The 19,359-nt window shown below is 36.7% G+C and overlaps 1 protein-coding gene across 1 annotated transcript in view; it reads left to right on the forward strand.

Moving 5' to 3' along the window:
• Positions 1 to 19,359, forward strand: part of OCA2 (OCA2 melanosomal transmembrane protein) — a 186,672-nt gene that overhangs the window by 45,450 nt on the left and 121,863 nt on the right. The window contains 7 exon segments of the mRNA XM_059839443.1: positions 2,741 to 2,839; positions 3,442 to 3,630; positions 7,070 to 7,127; positions 7,997 to 8,069; positions 16,224 to 16,381; positions 16,856 to 16,938; positions 17,276 to 17,429. Of these exon segments, the coding sequence (XP_059695426.1) occupies positions 2,741 to 2,839; positions 3,442 to 3,630; positions 7,070 to 7,127; positions 7,997 to 8,069; positions 16,224 to 16,381; positions 16,856 to 16,938; positions 17,276 to 17,429 (814 nt within the window).

Consider the following 19,359-nt stretch of genomic DNA (forward strand, 5'->3'; position numbering starts at 1 on the left):
CAATTACCAGCTTCTTGCAGGGTTGGGGAGCACTAAGAATTATACTAAGATGGTTTTTGAGCACTGCAGACTTCCTCTATCAGCAGGGGGTCTTTGGGCTTTCCTAGGTTTTTGTTGCAGATGATCTTTCATCTTTGGAATAAGTGGATGATTAAATTGCACCTCCGGCATCTCTGCAGAAGTATGAGGGGCACAGAGGGGTCTGTGCTAGGCTCTCTATTCAAGGATGACTTTCATTTTTATAGTCCCTGCAATTTTTTAAATGATGTTTTCACAACTTTTCTTTCTAGATCTTTCAGCCTGCAAGATTCCTTTATGCCCTAATTAGCTTTATTGTTTATATGACTCTCATTCTCTAATTAGAATAATCACATCATAGGGGAGTTGAGGCTCTTCTGCTTTTTCTCTAATTATTTTTGTTTTGTCAAGACTGGCTGTTTCCTGCTGCTTATTCTTGTCCATGTGTTTTTATTCTCTGCAAATTGTTGTCATGTACTAATTGTTTTTACTTTATCTGAAGACCTTTTCCTTTTTTTTTCTGTCTTCGTCATTCTTGGCCATCTGTTCAGCTCCACAGCTCCATTTAAAAGTGACAGGACCTATACCAGCAAGAGGGGATAACAAAGTGTAAGAAGAAAGTGAAGGTGATATCTAAGTGAAGGTGTTGTGTTTAATTAGCATTCTGGATTCTTCACCTCAGGTTCTGTCACTTAAGCCATCTTTCACCTGACCTTTATACTCCTTTTCTTGTTGCCATTCCTATGGTTGCTTCGTCCTTCGACACTTTTTGCAAGCTGGTTATTCACAGTAGTCGTGAAGAGCTGTTGAGGTGTGGATTGTCAGTGGATATACATATGCCTGTGTAACATAAAGCAATGTTGGTGTCAACCCCTAACAATTAGAAGAAATGGAAGTTTTTGTAGAAAGTGTCTGGTTACTAGTCTCAGATTTTACACATCCCAGGAGGAAAAGAACAAAAGGAAGTGCAGAAAGGTTAATAGGTGCACAAGGTGAGGTAAGATCAGAACAGCACATATTATGTATAATTTGAAACCTTTTATTCCCTATGGAACAAGTGACATTGTTGTGTTTAAAAGTAGAAACAGTAAATGGTCTTTTCATTAGTGAAATTTCTGAACTCCCACATTCAAGGTCCATTTATAATAATTATAAAAATCGCCCCATTTGAATGCAGATTTTGAATATAGTGGGATGTTGGGATTAGCCAGAAGTATATCAGCAATGCATGGTAAGCACACATTTAAAGCCCTGATGGTGTTCCTGCTATCCCTATGGGTTCCATTTCGTAAAAGCTCTAGGTAGCTTTTTACATTGAAAGCCTTGATGAGATTAGACGAGTACTTGCTTCAAAATAACAGTTTCTCCACTTAGACTTTCTTGTGTGTGAATGATACTCTCCTGCTTTGAAAAGGAAGCACTTTGATAGCTACAGATTATGCAATCATCTCTTCACAGATGAACTGTCAGTGCAATGTAGCACCTGAGTTGTAATCTGCCCAACATATAACATGAGGTACTGGGTAATTGAATCTCTCTAACTCTTTCCGTTTCTTCAGTTGAGACTGAAAATATGTGACTTACAGCAGAGTTTGAATGAGCATAGTGGCCATTCAAAGCTGAAATAAGCATATCCAATTGCTCTGCACCTAGCACATCTTCTGACTGAAAACACTACTGAACAAACAAGCCAAAGCAGTACCTGGAGGTTTTAATTTTACAAAGTCAAAGTTGAGACGCAGCTCGACAAATTGCAAGAAACTTTACTGTCTTCCATCGTGTTATAAAGTCAAATATGCAAATCCTTCTTTTTGAGCTGTCCTTATATTTAGAGGACTGAATAACCAGTCACTGTTGTGTATTTGTTTAGAAGTTTATGATTTTATCATTTCTTTCTCCTCACAGACAAGCAATAGTGGAAGAAATTTTGGGTTTCCTCCAAGTGGGTTTCCTCTGGGTGTATTGAGATCTGCATTTTGACTGTATGGCCAGCATATTTCTTCGAGACTTTCTGGTGGTGGGAGGCTACAGTTTTGAATGGAATAAATCTGAGTGTACCTGAATAATGTTGATTTTGATAGGAAATTTCTCTGAAAGAGCCTGGTCATGGGAACATGGTCTAGAATGGCTCAATTACTTAGTCTCTACCAGAAGTCTGCCCCAAAGCCAGACCTCTGTGATTGTGATTGATTGTCTTCAGCTGCTTCTTAAGTTTGGGGATTTATTCTTTAGCAAAAAGCTCCTTCCCAATGCTAAGCTGCAATATGGCAAAAAGTAGCTTACACTGTTTAATTATCTGCAACACCAGGACTTGACAGAAACCTTTTGGAAGGGATTGTGCTGCAGAAATGCAGAAATGAAGTAGGTGTATTCAGATTTTCTTCCCTAATACCAAGAGAACCAAGGTTGCTGTAGAGATTTGATTCAGAGATTTGTAGGTGGTGATCCATATCTCAAATAAAATTTATGGGAAATAAGATCTTCTATTATATCATATTTTATGAAGTATGTTAGTGTAAACTTATATGAATGAGTCCCCTGTGAGTAGAAAGTAACAACCATGACTAGCTCAAACTTAAGGAATGAAAATCCCAATTTAGGTCAACACCATTCTTAAAGCGTACTTAACTAATTAGATGGACTTTTAGCAAAATATTCTGTAGATCTTTAGTGAATAATTTTGCCGCAGACTTACTATTCTTTTCTTTTTCTCCCTCCAAAGATATCACTTCAATTTTTCAAAATTATTCAGCTCGAGGTCAAAAACCAATGTTTTTACAGAGAAGACACCACTACTGAAGGTTTCCCCAGAGGAAAATGGGTGAGTTACTTTCATTTTTCTCTAAATATTTTTTCCTAAGTTCTCTTCTATTTAGTTGTATGTGGTTCTTTCTTATATCCTAACACCAAACCTGCTGGGAAATAAAGTGAATAGCAGGGGCTGAAAGCAGAAAATTACTCTAGAGGACCTTGGTAGCAGAGAAGGGGCTGAAAAAAGGGAAGGATGTAAGGTGTGAGGTCAGGGTGATTAGAGAGCCCTAAGCATAGACAGCTGCAGGTTCTGTGCTCTTATTTCTTCCATGTGCTGTTACATAAAGTGCACTGAAAGACACAGCAGAACTATAGGGAAAATCCTCATGACGGAGCTTGCACACCAAATCCTGAAATACATCTGCCTGGTGTGTCAGAGAACTGGTACTCTCAGATGCACCTAAATGTCACAGGGTCTTTTGCTCTTGCTCCCCAGTCTACTCAGCTGTGTCATCAAGGGGACCTGGGTCTGTACTGAATAAATCTCTTTCTATGAAATTTTCCATAAAAATCTCAGAGTGAACATGAGGTTCTGCAAGGTCAGTTGCATCTACTACCTGTTGAAATAAAACACTGTTTTGTTTTATTATGTTTACTGAAAATGTGTGACAGGTTGCAGTGTATGGCTCTTCATAATCCAGATTTTACCACAGATGATGATTCATGGGACAACAGCTCTGCAGAATTTGAGCAAAGGTTTCAACTGGAAAGTGAAATGACAAGTTTTCCCAGATCTGCTTCTTCTGAGAAATATGAAATCTTGGACAACCTTCATGTCAAGTTCAATTTATCAAAGATGAGGTCTGAATTCAAACATTATTATTTTTTTTTAATTTCTGCATGTATTTGTTTTTATTCATAGATGTCCAGAAAATTATTTTATGTAAATTAATAAAATAGGACTCTATATTTAGACTGTATCTTGCCATTGATAGTTCAAAACTGATTACAGACTCTCCATAATGATTAACAGCCCCTTCTTCTAAGAAGAATCAATCATAAGACCTGTCTAAATTTGTAATTAAATACCTTCTGTATTGCTTTTAGCATTTCTTTTAAATAATTTTTAAAAACCCTGTGGTTGATTCCACAGCATTTTTTTCTTCAGTGTTTTGTAGCTTCACTTTAAGTCAAATATGTATGTAAAAGCTCTTCTGTAGTCATTCCAGTAGTTTTTCACATATACACAAAGCAAAATATAACTGAGCATTTTTCCATCTTGGACAACATTAATACATTTCACTCTTTACCCAAAGTAGTCTTTTACTTCATTTAGGGCATGGAGGAAAATGAATCTGTTAATATATTAAAAGATAGCAATATGATAAGAGCATAACTTCGAATTTTCTTGTGATATTTTTGCTGGGGGTTTAACTAGCAAAACCTTTAATCTTGGATACTAATTCCCTCTGCCCCTTCTAGAGCTTCAATGCCTTTTCTAGTTTGTTTTGGTGTCTGTAGATAGCTCTGCAGGGTTTTCATGGAGCCCAGAACTGCAGGTCCACATCTCCTTGTTGATCTGCTGTGCCTTTCCAGCGGCTTTTCCCAATCTGTATGTTGTTTTAGCTCATCACTTCACAATTGTTTTCTTCTCATTGTGCATATGGTTTTGTGCTCTCCCACTCTGCTGCTGAACAAATGGAGCGGGAGAATTCCAATGACTGCAATTAGTGCAATGTGAGCACATGCAAAGAAGTTTGGCAGATGTTTTTCTTCACATTTGTGGTAGATTTCCCTGGTATTTGATGGAACAAAGGTATCAATTGGGAGTGTGAAATCCATTGTTTCCAGTACAGCTTAGGTTTATAAACCGGGAAGGAGCAAGTTTTTCTGGCAGAAGTTCCCTCGAAATATTTTCACTGCTGAAGTGCAAGAAGTACATATGGGATCAGCTCCTTGGCTGTTGTAAATCAGCACAGCGCTGCTGAGATAACAAATGATGCTAAACTGCCCAACACCATATGCAGATCAGATCAAAAATCATTTGGCTTAGAAGAGGGGGTGAAATTTTTCGTAGATTTATATTCCGTGCATTTCCAACTGAAGTCAGATAGAATTGTACTGGAAGCATATATCAGCATAGGATTTGGCACAGGGCTTGCACTTGCATCACTGTGCCAGATTAGCACGGTAGGAAGAGACAGATTGCAAACCACGGGTGAGTCCAAAGCTGATCATGTCTCAAATGTAAGCTGTTAAAAATGCTGCTTCCCTAATACAAAATGTCATGAAAACAAGCAGATGGGAGGAAAAGACCCTTCTAAATTTTATATTTATTAAAACCATTTCCAAAACCTTGTATTTATTACACCTTGCCAGCTCCTTTGGATGAGTTTCTGTTATTTACAAACAAGTGGTTATTAATTTATAAGTGCTTAATCAACATTTTATTTCACTTGTGTCCTAAAATCAAGGGTTTTTTAATAATAATTTTTTATTACTATAAATTGTAAGTCCAGAGTGCAAACAGAAAATATAAAGTACATTAAAATGAAACCAGTCTGCATTACAATTTATTAATTCATAACCTAATAAATTCTCAAAATTCCAGAAGGAAACTGTAATGTAAAGATGGATAGAATTGACCAGCAGGATAGAGGATCTATGACTAAACTGTCACTAAGTATTTTCCATAAATCACATTAATACCAAAAGACATTATCAGTGATGAAGTGCTGATAATGGCTTGTGTCATCATTCCTTTCTTTTCATGCCTGTATTTCTTTCTTCCTCACTCTGCCATCTTGCTTTTCAATAGAGCAGGTCTACTTGGAATTTCCAGAAGAAACCACCTAACTGGCTTCTTTCTCCTCTTCTTTCTCTAGATTTTCATGCTGTGCAAAGTTTGGGTAAAGTTGTTACCACTTGAATTAAATAGGGGACTTTAGCCCCTTTGTACCAGTTTGTGACAACACATTTTTATTAGCGGCTGGTTTTTATTCGCTGCTGTTTGGAAAATTCTAGAGAGGGGGAAACTTTGGAAAACAATGTTTTTGAAAAATGGTCTCCAGTAATTTCTGTTGCTTTTTTGTCAATTAATTGATTTAGGGAGTTATTTCCATGGTGATTAAAAATTATTTCTAACATTCTTCAGACTATTCTGGGTTAATATTTTGTCCTGTAGCATCTGTCAATGCAGCTTTTTATTGCACTCTTTGTTTTTCAACTAATTATCCTGGTAACTTGAAATGTTTTCCTTCTTGCTTGTCATCAGGTTTAAATCAAGCCCTGCATTTGTCATTCTGTCAGAAAAACAAGGTTTGAATGTTTACTTTTGAAAAAAAAACCAGAATGAGAATATTGATGCTTTCAAAATGAAAATATGTAACGAGGTCAAACCTACATAAAGGCTTCTGTAAATTAAGGCATCAATATAACATAATGATGGGCAGTCAGAAATTTTTTAGTTGAGTTGTCTTTTGAATAAGATTAAAAAATGGTAATTTAAAATGCTAAATCTTAAGATTTCTTTCTCAAGACCATGCATTTTCAACATCCACATTTTAATTTAGAGTTATTCTTGCCTAACCCACTCAGTAGTAAGCTTGGACAATTTGGAATATTTTGTGACATCTCATTTCTGGAACAGGGCATTCCTTCAATGGGCACAGGCCTGCCATGGGGAAAAAAAAATCTGTTTTGTTAGTAGATTTATGCTCATAAAGTATATTTGGTTTTAAAAGATACTTTTAAACCCAGAAGATTCTTACAGCTTGTTCTGGTCTTCAAACTGCATTTTCTAATACTTTTCAGGGTGTGCATTGTAAGTCCATTTTTGAGGCAGTTGCTCATGACACCATCTGTCTATGCAACAACCCGTGTTTTCAGTACAGCCATGCCACCTCCCTGTGACAGCAATGCTCCTTTGCCTCTCTGGGAGAGACAAGAATCACCTGAGGAGGATTAGGGTCTGCCAGGGGCCAGCAGTAGTAGTGCACAAGTGGTTCCAGGATCCAGCACCGGCTCATTCTGCAGCTTTCCCTTAGATTTTCCAAGGGACCAATCCTCCTTCCTGTGCACTGAGATCCATCTGGCAGCAGAGCTGGTGCAGGAGCCCTGATGGTCACCAAGGCTTCCCAAGCCCTTGCTGACCTTGCTTTGTGTTGTCTGAACTCTGATGTGATGTACTATCCCCCATAAGCGCTTACCATGATGTTTCTGAAATGTCAGAGCTGTTAAGAGAATAGAAAAGGTTGTTCTTAAACTAGCCAGATAGTAAATATGTTTCCTTGTGTTTCAGATGCTGTCTAAATTTCCTGAAAATTTCAGGCCTCTTTATCTTCGTTGTTGTCTGCTCTGTAAGTATCGAATTTGTAGTCTTCCCCTGGCCCCATTTCTTTAGAATTAGTTCAAAATCAGTTATGATATTTTCTCTTAGCAGACAGAAAGTGTCTTGAGGCAAAAACTGACAATACTGTACAGGGTTTCATGCCTAGTCATAGTCCTATTTGGTGCACTAGTCACCTCTCAGGACAGTGTGGACCAGCAGTTGATTTGGAGGAAGAAGCAGCTTAAGGCCAAATTTGTGGGTCCCTTAAGGATGCTTGCTGAATTTAGGATGGGTCTTTTGATCCTGACACCTGAAGAATGCTCATAGGGAAAGCTGTGCTTGGGAGGATGCTGCAGCAATGGCAGCACTTCACAGTGTCAAAGGCAGAAGGTGATGGGGAGTTTGGCATTTCCTTCAGGTGGCCTAAGTGCTGCCCTCTCTTAGCAAAATCTTCAAATTCAGCAAAATCTTCAAGTGAAAGTCTAGAGAAAAATTTTAAAAAGTTGGAGTTTATTTTTTTAGTGGCTGTGAGGAATTCCTTTTGGGGTAGCATGGCTTCCATGCCAGGAAGAAAATAGAAGACACTCTGCATTTCCTCGGGTGTGGGTGCTGCTTTCCAGAAGGATCCTGAAGATTGACCTAAGAGACATTTCAAAAAGTGCATAAAATATGTGACTTTGGCTGTAAATTAACTGAAGGAATATTACTTACACTTGTTAAGTATCCCAGAGATGCTTTTTATCTGTGGTGGAATTATACTTAAAAATACTGAAGCAATCTCACAGTTGTGAGATTGTGCAAGTTGAAAGAGTATTTTTAAAGTATTTGAGATAAGATAGCAGGTCTTTGGCAGTTTTTGTGTTACTAATGAGTGTTTATTTTTTATCCTTGCCCTAGATTTTATTTGGCATTTATCCAGATCAAAGTATGCCCTGGCAGATGTTGGCTGTATCGCCTCTGGAAAGCTTCTGTATCCTTCTTTCGTTGGAAAAAAAGGGATTTGATGGTTCACTGATAAAGTAGGTGAAAGGGTGTGTATTTTCTGTCTTGTACCTTGAGAGGACTGGGTGCAGTCCTCAGAGCCTTGGCTGCATTTGGACTTGTCCTTGACACGGGCCCAAGTACTCCCTCTCCAAGTTGTACTGAATGGCACCTGTCTGGGGCCAAGCAACTGTTTAGAAGAACAAGCAATAGAACAACCCCAAATAAAAATTATTCATCATAGGTCAATACAGATATGAATGTGAAAAGTCTTTGAGGGTTGAACATTCAGTTAGTAAACGAACAAAAACTTTTGAAAATTAGTTACATTTATTCTTTCCCCTATATTTCTAGTTAAATCAGTCTGGTCTGAAATCTGCTTGACTCTTATTTCACTAGTGTTAAAAGAAGATGCACCTATAGATAGATTTCACAAGCTCCTGCAAGGTACCTTGTTTTGAAAAGGTGCAGTAGGTTTTCATTTTTGAGATGCATTTTTGAGATGTTCTTCTATATAACTGGTCAGTTCCATAGCTTTGGGCAGGGAGAGTCCATTTGAAATAGATTTAATTATTAGCATTCTCACTGTCACCAATAATGATGCTATATAATGCACTAATTAGTAGGGTAAATGAGGAAGAAAATGTTAGTGCTTTAGGGCCGTTTATAATTAAAAGCTGAGATTGCTTCCCTCCAAAAAGCAAATGGACTTTTAGTAGGACAAATGACAGCTCCAGCTGTAAACTCCCATCAATATCCTGTTCACATCTGTGGTTTTGGTCCTTCTTGAAGCTGTTGAAAGCTCCTATGGTGGTGTAGGGTGGTGTTGAACAGCGCCACGGCTGTCACAGCCTTATCGGCCAGACGAGGATGAATTGAAAGCGGGACTTTAGGCTCAAGTTTTAGTCAACTGCTGTAGCATAAATTGAGCATCTCCTCTCTTTTCAGATTTGGGTTGGTCACATAGTAGCATTGTACGAATTAGCTCTGCAACCAAATATTCCCAGTTTCAGGGAGCTGCGTTTGGGACTGGGATTTTAGACAAACAGGTGCTCCTGTATTTCGCATTTTACCTATCATGTCAGGACACTTTGAGACAAATAGCTGTCAGACAGTCAGAATATAGCATTTCCATTTCTTACTTGACAAACCCAAAGCTAAAGCTTTTTAGTTTGTGTAATATGTCTTGAAAACTAGATATTCTGTCTACTGTCTGATGTCACTGAGCTGGGGAAAAGTGAAAGGCAAGCAATCCAGCAAAGCCAAGCTTCCTTTTCAAGGTGATGTAGTAATTCAAGCAGAAGAGTCAAGGAGAAAGATTGCATTTCTAAAAGAGTCTTGTAAAAGGCACCAGCTACCCTGAATATCCTCTTACTGTCCCTGTCAGTCTCCATTTGCCCAGCAGTAAGTTCATGTGGTTGTCTTCCACTTTATTGCATAGTGAAGAAAGTATTCCACTTCTTGGCTAGGCCTAGGTAATGTTAACCATTCACTCAGCAGTGCTGAAGATGCAATTTATGCTGGCTGACAGACTGCAGTACTCCCAATGGACACTACGGGCTACTCTCTGAATGACCACAAGATTTTAATGGTAGGTTTGCAGATGTGCTGCAGCAGTCCTTGTCACAAAGCCCTTGGAGGTTATGATATGAGACTTTGGGTGGAAAATAAGTATCTTAGCTCATATCATGCCTAAATATGCAAATGAGCACACTTTACCTCTTGCTTCTGCTTCAAAAGCTGTGTAGAAGTGTTGAATAGGTACTAACCACTGTTTTTTTTAACTCCTTCCTCTCAGTTCTGTTTATTTCCAGAAATGCCCAAGCACACTGCTGTGTTCTCACATATACATTGTATATCTCCATACACTGGAAAAGTCAAGACAAAGTGTGAAATATTTTTAAAACACAAATCGAGTGATTACTTTTTGACTTCATGTCCTTTGTCATTCTGGTGTCACCCAGATTTTTTTGTTTTTTCTGCCATGCCCACGAAATCTCAGGTTTGCTTAGGGGCAGGACTTTCCTTTTCTGGTGCTGGGAGAGGCCTTCATTAGCTGGTGTGGAGGTGACCTGCTTTTCAGATGAGATCTCTGTTTGTGTTGCTATACCTATATCTCTGGTTTGATTTTGCTCTAGAAGTTTTTCTTCCCATTACCTTCTTTATTATTAGCCCGAATGTATCTCCCATGGCTTTATCCATCCCCATGGATACAAACCTGGCATGTAACACTGAGGTGTGCTGGCTGCAGACTCTGAAAACAACATCTTGCTTCCTGTAAATTAATAGAAGCTTTTTAAATCTGTAATTTTGTGTGTGGTTGGTTTGTTTTTTTTTTTTTTTTAAATACTGATTTCCATATAGGCACCAGACATAAATTCAGTGATTTTAGCATAGCTTTTAAAAATATTGGTAATATCTTTCTTTGAACATAAATTCTTGGGATTTATTAGTTTTTAAATTCCAAAAGTCAACTTTATAATACCAGAAAGAAGTAAGTTTATACTGAAGCCTGACTTGAGGACCCTTTCTGCAGGAAGCAAGATTCAATATCACTGTTGATGTAAAGTGTGTGAAGCATTTTCAGATCTTTTGTTCAAAGGCTGTATGTTAAAAGGAGAACATTTTTAATTATTAAGATGATAGAAGAAAAGATATAGAGTCTAAATAAATTCCAGCATTTCCTTGTTTAATTACATGTACCTATTGTAAGACATGAACAGTCTTATTTTTTCTTAACTTTTTGGTGATTCAGACCTTCAGGAAATGTCTCTCCATTAATTGTGTGATCAAAGAGTGAACAAAAAATACTCTTGTTCTTCACAACTTACACACATTTTCAAACTTGAAAAACTTTCTGAAGTACTAAATATGCTTTGTGTTCATTCTTATGTTTCTAATAACTTCAGCCCTGATCCAAGCAAATTTTAAGCTTTTGTCCAGCAATAGGGAATGGACAACTGAAGCAGAACTAGACAGTAACTTTTTGACTTGAACTAGGTTTTATGAAATTAAAAAGTAATTAGGATTCATCATGCTTTTAAGGAATTTAGAGAAATGTCTGTCCCCCTGATACACTGCCTTCTTTCTTTCACTGTATCTCACACAGTTATAGCTATATCTACACTTCTCAATGGTAGAAATATTTTCTTTTTCGAAAAATTGTAAGTCTTCAGTTAATTTCAGTGCAATGGATCTCACACCTACCTTGCTGAAGTGTGAGTTTCCATCTTTACTCTGTCCCTCAGTAACGACCTTTTCTTCCCTCAACATTTGTACTTGCACCCAGTCATGTTATAGGTGAAGAAAGGTTAGATCAGTGTGAGCAAAGCAATTTCATTTTGCTTTTTTGGACTGATTGTAAGAAATTACCTGGGGAGTGGACTGTGAATTCTTCCTGAGTTTGGCCAAGGATCTTGCATTTTTGTAATATGTTTTAAAGTCTTTCAGTCCTTATCTGATTATCTGATTGTTTAGGTGTTTGATATCTCCCCAGTTAAATTTTTGGAGCAAAGGATGACATTTTGAAAATTAAATATTTTCACAGCACCCAGCATAGAGAGTTTCTTACTCACTTGCTCTTTATGTTCAAAATAAAACTCAATAAAAGTACATAACCTGAAGTCACACCTAAATGTTTATCTGCTTATTTCAAATCGGACAAAACCAGAGGTATCAAATCGACTAGACAGGGGCCATTTTCATGGAGGTATTTCCGTTCTCTCCACGAGAGACCTTATCACTCCCAGTCCAGGATTAAGGTCTCAAATTCAAAAAGTAGAAGATGTATCTCAATAGCAAAAATACTGAATTTTAAATCATAGGCTAGATTTCTCTCTTTTTTTTGGATTCAGTGGAACTATTCAAAAAAATTCCACATATGAATGAGGAGTGTCTAGGATAAGCAGACTTAAGACTCCTTATTATCAAATTATTTGCTGAAGTTGTATGAGTTTGAATGATTTATTCATGAATTTGTGTTATTGATGCAACTGTTCATCACGGAGCAAGGAAAGGTCACTAGAAAACTTGGAATTATGCCATGACCATTAGTGACATGAAAAACAACATTTCCCACTCCCTGAGCAAGATAGATATATATATAAAGAAGGATTGTGAGGCAAAGAATATAGTTATATTTTAGTAGAATTTTCAGCTTCCTTGAAGGTTCTTCTCCAGGGAGCATAAATTAATGTAATTAATTACAAAAGCTCTCTAATCCTTTTAATTCTTTTCCCCCTTTGAATATTTTCTTATTTTGTAACTCTAGTTTTCTACTGGTGGACTCTCCTCCATAATTTTTCCTTGCAGAAAGCATTTTACAATCATTTTTGTTTTTGATGTTGTTGGAAATGTACTAAGCATTTAGGCCTGCAGGCAATGTTCAAGCTGTTAAATAGATGGATGAAGACCAGGACCACGTGCAGAGGCAGCCAAGAAACAGAATCTGAAGACACAATTGATAAAATGCTGTAGAAATTAGTTTGTTACAGAACTTCTCAAAATGATGGAGCAGAGAGAAAGGATGTATCCACTGCAGACAATAACGGATCTGTACTCAAAAAAGGAGGAAAATAGAAAGTTTATAGAGCATTCATCAGACGGGGAGACCAACAGGGACAGAGAAGTGTGTGGTTTAACTTGTTATGTTATGAAGGGATGATATAGAAAAATCCTCACCAGCGATGAGAAGAGGCATAGGAAATAAAAAAAAGAAAAGCACAAATACTAATGCAGAAATAATACCAGTGAAGGACAATATGTAAAAACAGATGCTAAGATCCAGGGAAAAGGCCTTCTTAAAATGGTGATATCCTAGAGAAACTAGCATAAGTGACCTGGTCATAAATCAAGATGAATGGTTATAAGTACCTCAGAAACTTGCTGAAAAAATAATCCATAGACATAGCATTTTTAAGGTCCATTCCACAGTATACAGAATAGGATATACAAATAGATATTAAAGAAAGCATAAAGTCATCCATCTGTGTGCAAATACAATTGAGAATCTCTGTCAAACAGGGCTTTTTGGCTGCCTCTCTACATACTGAAATAATTGCATGATGGTGGGTAGAGGAAGGACTCAGTATTCTGGGGACTGACTCAGCTACTCCTGAGTTAGTCATCCTAGGCTCTCTTTATAGTTAAAAGAGAGAATGGATGTTCCTCATGAGTAGTTATTCTCATCTTCATGTGGTAGTCCAAAATGAAGCCATGAATTCCATCTTACAAGCACCCTTTCATCACTGATTTTAGGGAAGCAACTATCAGATGCAGGTGTCCAAAGTACAGGAGCAGGAACTGTGGTGAATGGTTACCAGTTTAAATGTTCAGCCACTGCATCCCATTCCATCATGTTGTCTGCATAAGCCACATAAAAACAAAGTAACATGAGGTGTCTTTCACATACTCCTCAAAACCTCTTCAGAAAACCAGGATTAGGAAATACAGCTCTTGGTTCAGCTGGGAGCAGCAGACCTGCTCTGGTGCCAGGTGTAAATACAGACAGCCACAGTGTAATGCTTTACAGAGCAAGCACAAACCCAAATACCCTGATGGGCTAATTCACAGCCATAATGCAATTTCAAGAATAGAACTATATCAAAATAAAGCAGTTTAGCTGAAGTGAAATAAAAAATATCAGCTCTGTCTGTAAAACTCCTCAGGGAGATTTTTTTGCTTTAAAAGGACACACTGGAGGACACATTACCAAAGAAAAGTTCAGGAAAGGAAATGCATGCTTAAACTGCAGAATAAAAGGGAATATTAGAAATAAAAAGAGAGTTTTCCCAAAAGTTGTCGATATCTCAGTTATTAAAATTTAGAGGAAATCACATTCTGGCAATTTAAGGGAAATATAAAAACAAGGTAAGGCAAAACAAAAATATTCTGAAGTGCTTAAAAAAAAAAATATTTTTTTCATGGAAGCATGTCTGAAGCTTTCTTCTGGTTTATTATGATTCCAACTTTTATAAAGGCTGTCATCTGCTGCTGTCTAACAATGCAATTATGACAGAATCCCTAAATATTGTTTGGAAAAAGATAACTCTGATGGGATTTAAGAGCCTCAGTGCAGACTGGTGAATGATGTTCTGTTGCACTTGCAATCAAAGGAGAACCTTTTTTTTTTTTTCCTATGGTTCTTTATAATGGTTTTATAAGTGCACAGAATGGAATGGAAAAAGTATCCTTATCTGTAGAGGAAAAAAAGAAAGGAGCCACTCTTCTTGAAAATAAGGTTTAATTTTAGACATCCTTTCTAATAGCTCCTGAATGTGTCATCTAGGTAATTACAGGATTTATTTTAAAAGTATTGCTTAAAAGGAAGCTGCCATAATTATATGCACCTGAAGCTTTTCAAGACATAAGTGGTTACATGCCTAGTGAAAAACTGACTATTAAAAGTTGTCCCAAATTGTAGGGTTAATGACTTCATGTGAGCAGACCTTTTAGAAGGTTTAATTAATGCCTCTAGTTAAAGATATGGCTATAGGTCCTTTTGAGACATCTATTATATATCAACTAGTGACACAGAAAAACTGTGATGACAAATTGTGTTTGAAACTTTCAGAAACAGAAGAGAACTGTTGCCATTTCTGTTTATGCTTGCTAAGGCTTGTGAGTGTAAGTTCTTCAGACTGGACTTGTCTCCTGATTTGTTACATGTGTGATAATTTTTTTATCCTTTCCTGTGTGATTCCTTTAAGCAAAGCTTAAGCTTGGGAGCTTAAATCTTTAATTAATGGCATGTGAGTGTCACTGGTGGTGTTTGCTCAGCTTGCCTTGCTAAGAAGGGTGACATTTTTATTACTTTGAATGCATTGGCTGCCCACCTGGTACCAGATTTAGTTAGGTTTTTTTGGTTTTTTTTTTTTTTTTAGTTACCATGAGAGATTGCTCTTTTCTGGATCCTGAAGAACCTCATAATCTTCCAAGTTTTTCCCCAATAGACCCTGACTTAACATGGATGATCTTCCCTGGGGGTCACTGGAAGCAGGATAGAGCACAGCACTGCCCTGAGTCCTCTAACTATCCTGAGTTTTTTCTTTTCCTGTCAAAGTCTCTTAGTTTTGAGGGCTGGTGGATATATGATCTGGTACATTTTACTCTCTCTTTGTAGTATGCTCAATAAAATATTAGATGTTAAAACCATAAGATGTTCAAGCATGCGATTAAGTCTCATGATTTCAATGGAACAGGTATGTGTAAAACTAAGGAGGTTTTTTTTTGTTAGCTTTTTTTTTGTTATGTTGGTTATGCCTTAGCTTTCTACCTGTCACAGACAGGAGCAAGACAATTACAATTTTGCTATATTACCATAACAAACAAACTGTGAAGGGTTTAAAAGCCTGGGCTTTCCTCATCCCCTCCCTTCCCCATCCACCAAGCCACAGGGATGCTTCTTTCAACCATGCCAGAAGTGGACTATTCCAACACTAGGTTTAAAAAGCCCTTGATGTATTGGAACTAATAGAACCAGACTTCCAATGGATTTGTGGATCATGGTTGGCTGATCTTTCAATTATACTAGACTAGGAGTGTAGTTTGACCATACCTTATGTGAGATATCTCAAGAAAAAAGAAGCAGATGAGGGAGCTGAGTGTGACAGAGTCTGTGAGTACTTCAGCTGAAAGGAGGTTGAAAATATCTTTCAGATATTTGTAACATTGTGAGCAAAACTTTGACCAAAAAGCAAATAATCAGGCAAAATCCTCTGCAGTTTCTACACTGCTTTTACCAGTACAAGTTCTGTGATGTTTAAATTGCTGAGCTAATGGTGTAGCCTTTCATTAGTACAAGTACTTAAGAGTAAGTACTTCTTCTCTGAGTCTCTGTATATTTCTGTATGCTATTTTGGAGCTTTGATACATCAGGCGAAAACACTGGTAATCCCAAAAGTCACTAGGGAAGACATATTTGTTATGAACTTTTAACTCTTGTTTTACTAGGAAACTTAGTCCAAACAGTACTACTTGGTGAGGAAGTAGACCTTGGTTTTGTTTTTTTTCAAAATTCCTGAAATTTAGCTGAAGAATGTATTTTTTCGATATAAATTGACTAATTTTTTTTTCCTATTTGTATAGCCTATACAGCCCATACTAATTTTACTGGAAATTTGCACCTTAACAACTTCATAAATAGCTATGAATCTGACTGACTTTCATGATTCTGCTCTGTTAAAGTTAGACATAGGAGGCCCATTTGGGGCAGAAGTTGTTGGTGAGCAAACAGAGGAATACATCATTGTACAAATCAGCCAGAGCGAAGATGCAGGATCAAGGAGGAGGCACCAGCAGCAGGTGATAGTCTTTAAATTCTCTTTCACTTTTTCTGAGATGTGTTTTATCATTTATTTCCATCACCACTGTGTGGATTAAGTGGCCATGCTTCTTGCAGCAAAGTGTTTCATTTTCAGCGTTAGAAAACTTACTGTAATTAAAGTTGCATTTTCTTTTGCCTTTATAAGGCTTCTTTGGGTTTCCTGCATCAAAATTTTGTTCTCTATATTCAATGCAAAATGTGTTTTGGTGGACATCCTGGAGGCATCTCTCACTTCATTGATTGAGTGAAGGTATGAGGATGAGTTAGTTTATTAAACCTGAGCACCCATAACAAACCTAATCAGGGGGAATTGATTTAGGCTGATTTTATTCCTGACCCACAAAAATCCACAAAATGGTCAGAAGAGAGAAAAACAGGAATAAAACCCTATATCAGAGACATATCACTATCACTGACATCTGCTAATATTGCTGAATATGACACTCTTGCAGGTGGTATACAACTGGTCTCTACCCTTAAGTTCAAGAAGAAATCATCAGATCATCACAACTAGAACCTTCCAGATACCAAACAGGTTGGCTAAGAGACTAAAGAATGATGCATTGAAGGAGCAGTTTCCATAGAGTTGACTAAGATAATGTTTTAAAATAATTATCACTGCATGTTTCAGAAGGGCAGGAGAGGATGACTTCTTGTTGCTCTTTGAAAGTATTAAGAAGACTGCTTTGTACTTGAATTAATTTCTAAACAACACTTTTTAGAAGGATAGAGTTTGTTTGAAGGTATTTGAGGAGTTGCTTGCTTTTGTAAAGATATAACAAGTACAGTGGTAAGCAATATAAAATAATGCACAAATAAAACAAAAGGTATTTCATTCCAGGAATAAACAAAACTTCTTCTTCTTTCAGCAGAGGCACCATCTTCATAAACATTCAAGCTTTCCTGCAGGAGTCTGGAAGTGTTCCTCTCTCCATGAAGCATCAGTACCTTCATGCAAATATAGAGGCACAAGTAACAGTTGCATCCATCATTTTAGTAGGTGTCTACGTGCTGATCATATTGGAAGTAAGTCAGTTTTGTACTTGGATTTTATTTTTTTCCCTAAGCTATAAGTGGAGCACAAGAAGACTTTTCAGTCTTGGGCTTTGATATAATTTTAAAATGTGTATATAACTTCATGCATCATCAGTGTTGCTAATGATATGAATAAGATACACGTGGAGAAATTGTTCTGTGTTGTAACTGATTCTGCCAAGTACTTTTAATGTTACAGTGATCTTGTGTATTTTTCCATTAGGCTTGATAAGTTTTTTAATATTTCAACAGAATTCTAGTTTTGTTGTGAGAGCACAAATAGGACAGAATTGTGAAAGCTGTGGAAAATTTGTTTTTAAGTTAATTATTTTACAGGGTAAAAGAAAAAAACATTCACCTTCACTAAGGTATCTCAAATTATGAACTTAGTGTGCTTTCAACAGGTTAAAATGAACATATATTTTAATAAGTGACTTTTAGGCATCCTTTAACTGTATTGAGCTTGAATTAATATGAAATCAAGGGATAGGGAACTTTTAACATATATTGCAACAACATTACAAAACCTTGAGGTACTAAATCTAATAAAAATGCATTGCATTACATTAAGAATGGAAAACATATCATAAATAACACAGAACTCCAGCTGAATTCTTTGAACTGAAAACACTTACTGTTATCTTAAAATGAATTGCAAATGGAGAGGAACACTTTTTAAAAAATTAATTTTTTATTCATATGAGCATCCACACTGTCAATTCTCTGAGTCATATCATGCCTGATTTACATTAGTATGAAACTAAGAAATGAATTAAATCAAGTCTACAAGGTACTCCACAGTATATATGTCCAGCATGCTCATTTTTCTTCCACATCCATTGCATATTTTGAGCTTTTCATCCCGTTCCCCATTGAAATGGTAAGGCTGTAAAACTTCACCTAATCAAATACCAATAAGGAATGCACACAACACAGCAGATGCTTTAGACATTTAGATTATGTTGTTCAGCAATGATTATTTCTTTCTAAACCTACAAATGCCTCTGTGTACATTATAAATGAACAAAGAGACTTTATATTAAATGCAAAGTGGGATTGGATTAGATTTTTCTATAAATATGTGTAGGCATGCAGCACAGCCCAAAATAGTCTTAATTCTTTTAAATGCAACTTATTTTTTCAAAAAAGCTGGACCAAACAAAAATCCCCACCCCTAAACCCCCAACCCCACCTATGCAACCTTCTAGCAGTTGCAAAACCATCAGGTTTTACATGTATGTAAAGGGGGGTTTTGTGTTTGCATCCTGAAAATCTGCTTTGGAAAAATGAATGTGGAAGAGGAAATAAAGACTTGAAACTGAAATGCAGAGTCAGGGAAAGCATTAGTTTTCCTGTTACTTTTAAGAAAAAGACAACAACTCATTAAATTATTGTTTCTGTGAGAATATCAAGGAAAGATTTCTATTGTTGGCTGAAAATTTATTTCTGCAAATTTAAAAGTAGAAATAGATTCTCATAAGTAAACTTTTTTGAAATTTAGAGTGTGGAAAGCCACACATTGCATCATAATATTAGCTATTTTCTCCATAGCATCTATAGAAATGACAAATGCTACAACAAGAGTAAATGCTAAACTCTTTGTTTTAAGTTCTATGGTTCCCTTGTGGATTTCTTGCAAGCAATGGATGTTAATATTGTTGGAATATGTAATACTGGCTTTCATCATATTCAGTATTTTTAACTTCAGTGCCTGAAGTCCTGCTTTCTCAACACATTGCACTCACTATCCCTTTAGCTGTTATCACTGTTGGAGAAATTAATGCTACTGCAGAAACGATCTCTTTAATTTTTTAAAGAGATAGATTTTAACTTTAGGTGTTGCTGCTCCCCATCTTTTATCAGTCTTTATTATTTTCCTGTATTTTGTTAATTAATATTTGCAATACAGCTTCAAATTCAG

The sequence above is a fragment of the Haemorhous mexicanus genome, chromosome 2 (genome assembly GCF_027477595.1).
Source record: "Haemorhous mexicanus isolate bHaeMex1 chromosome 2, bHaeMex1.pri, whole genome shotgun sequence".
Lineage (NCBI taxonomy): Eukaryota > Metazoa > Chordata > Aves > Passeriformes > Fringillidae > Haemorhous > Haemorhous mexicanus.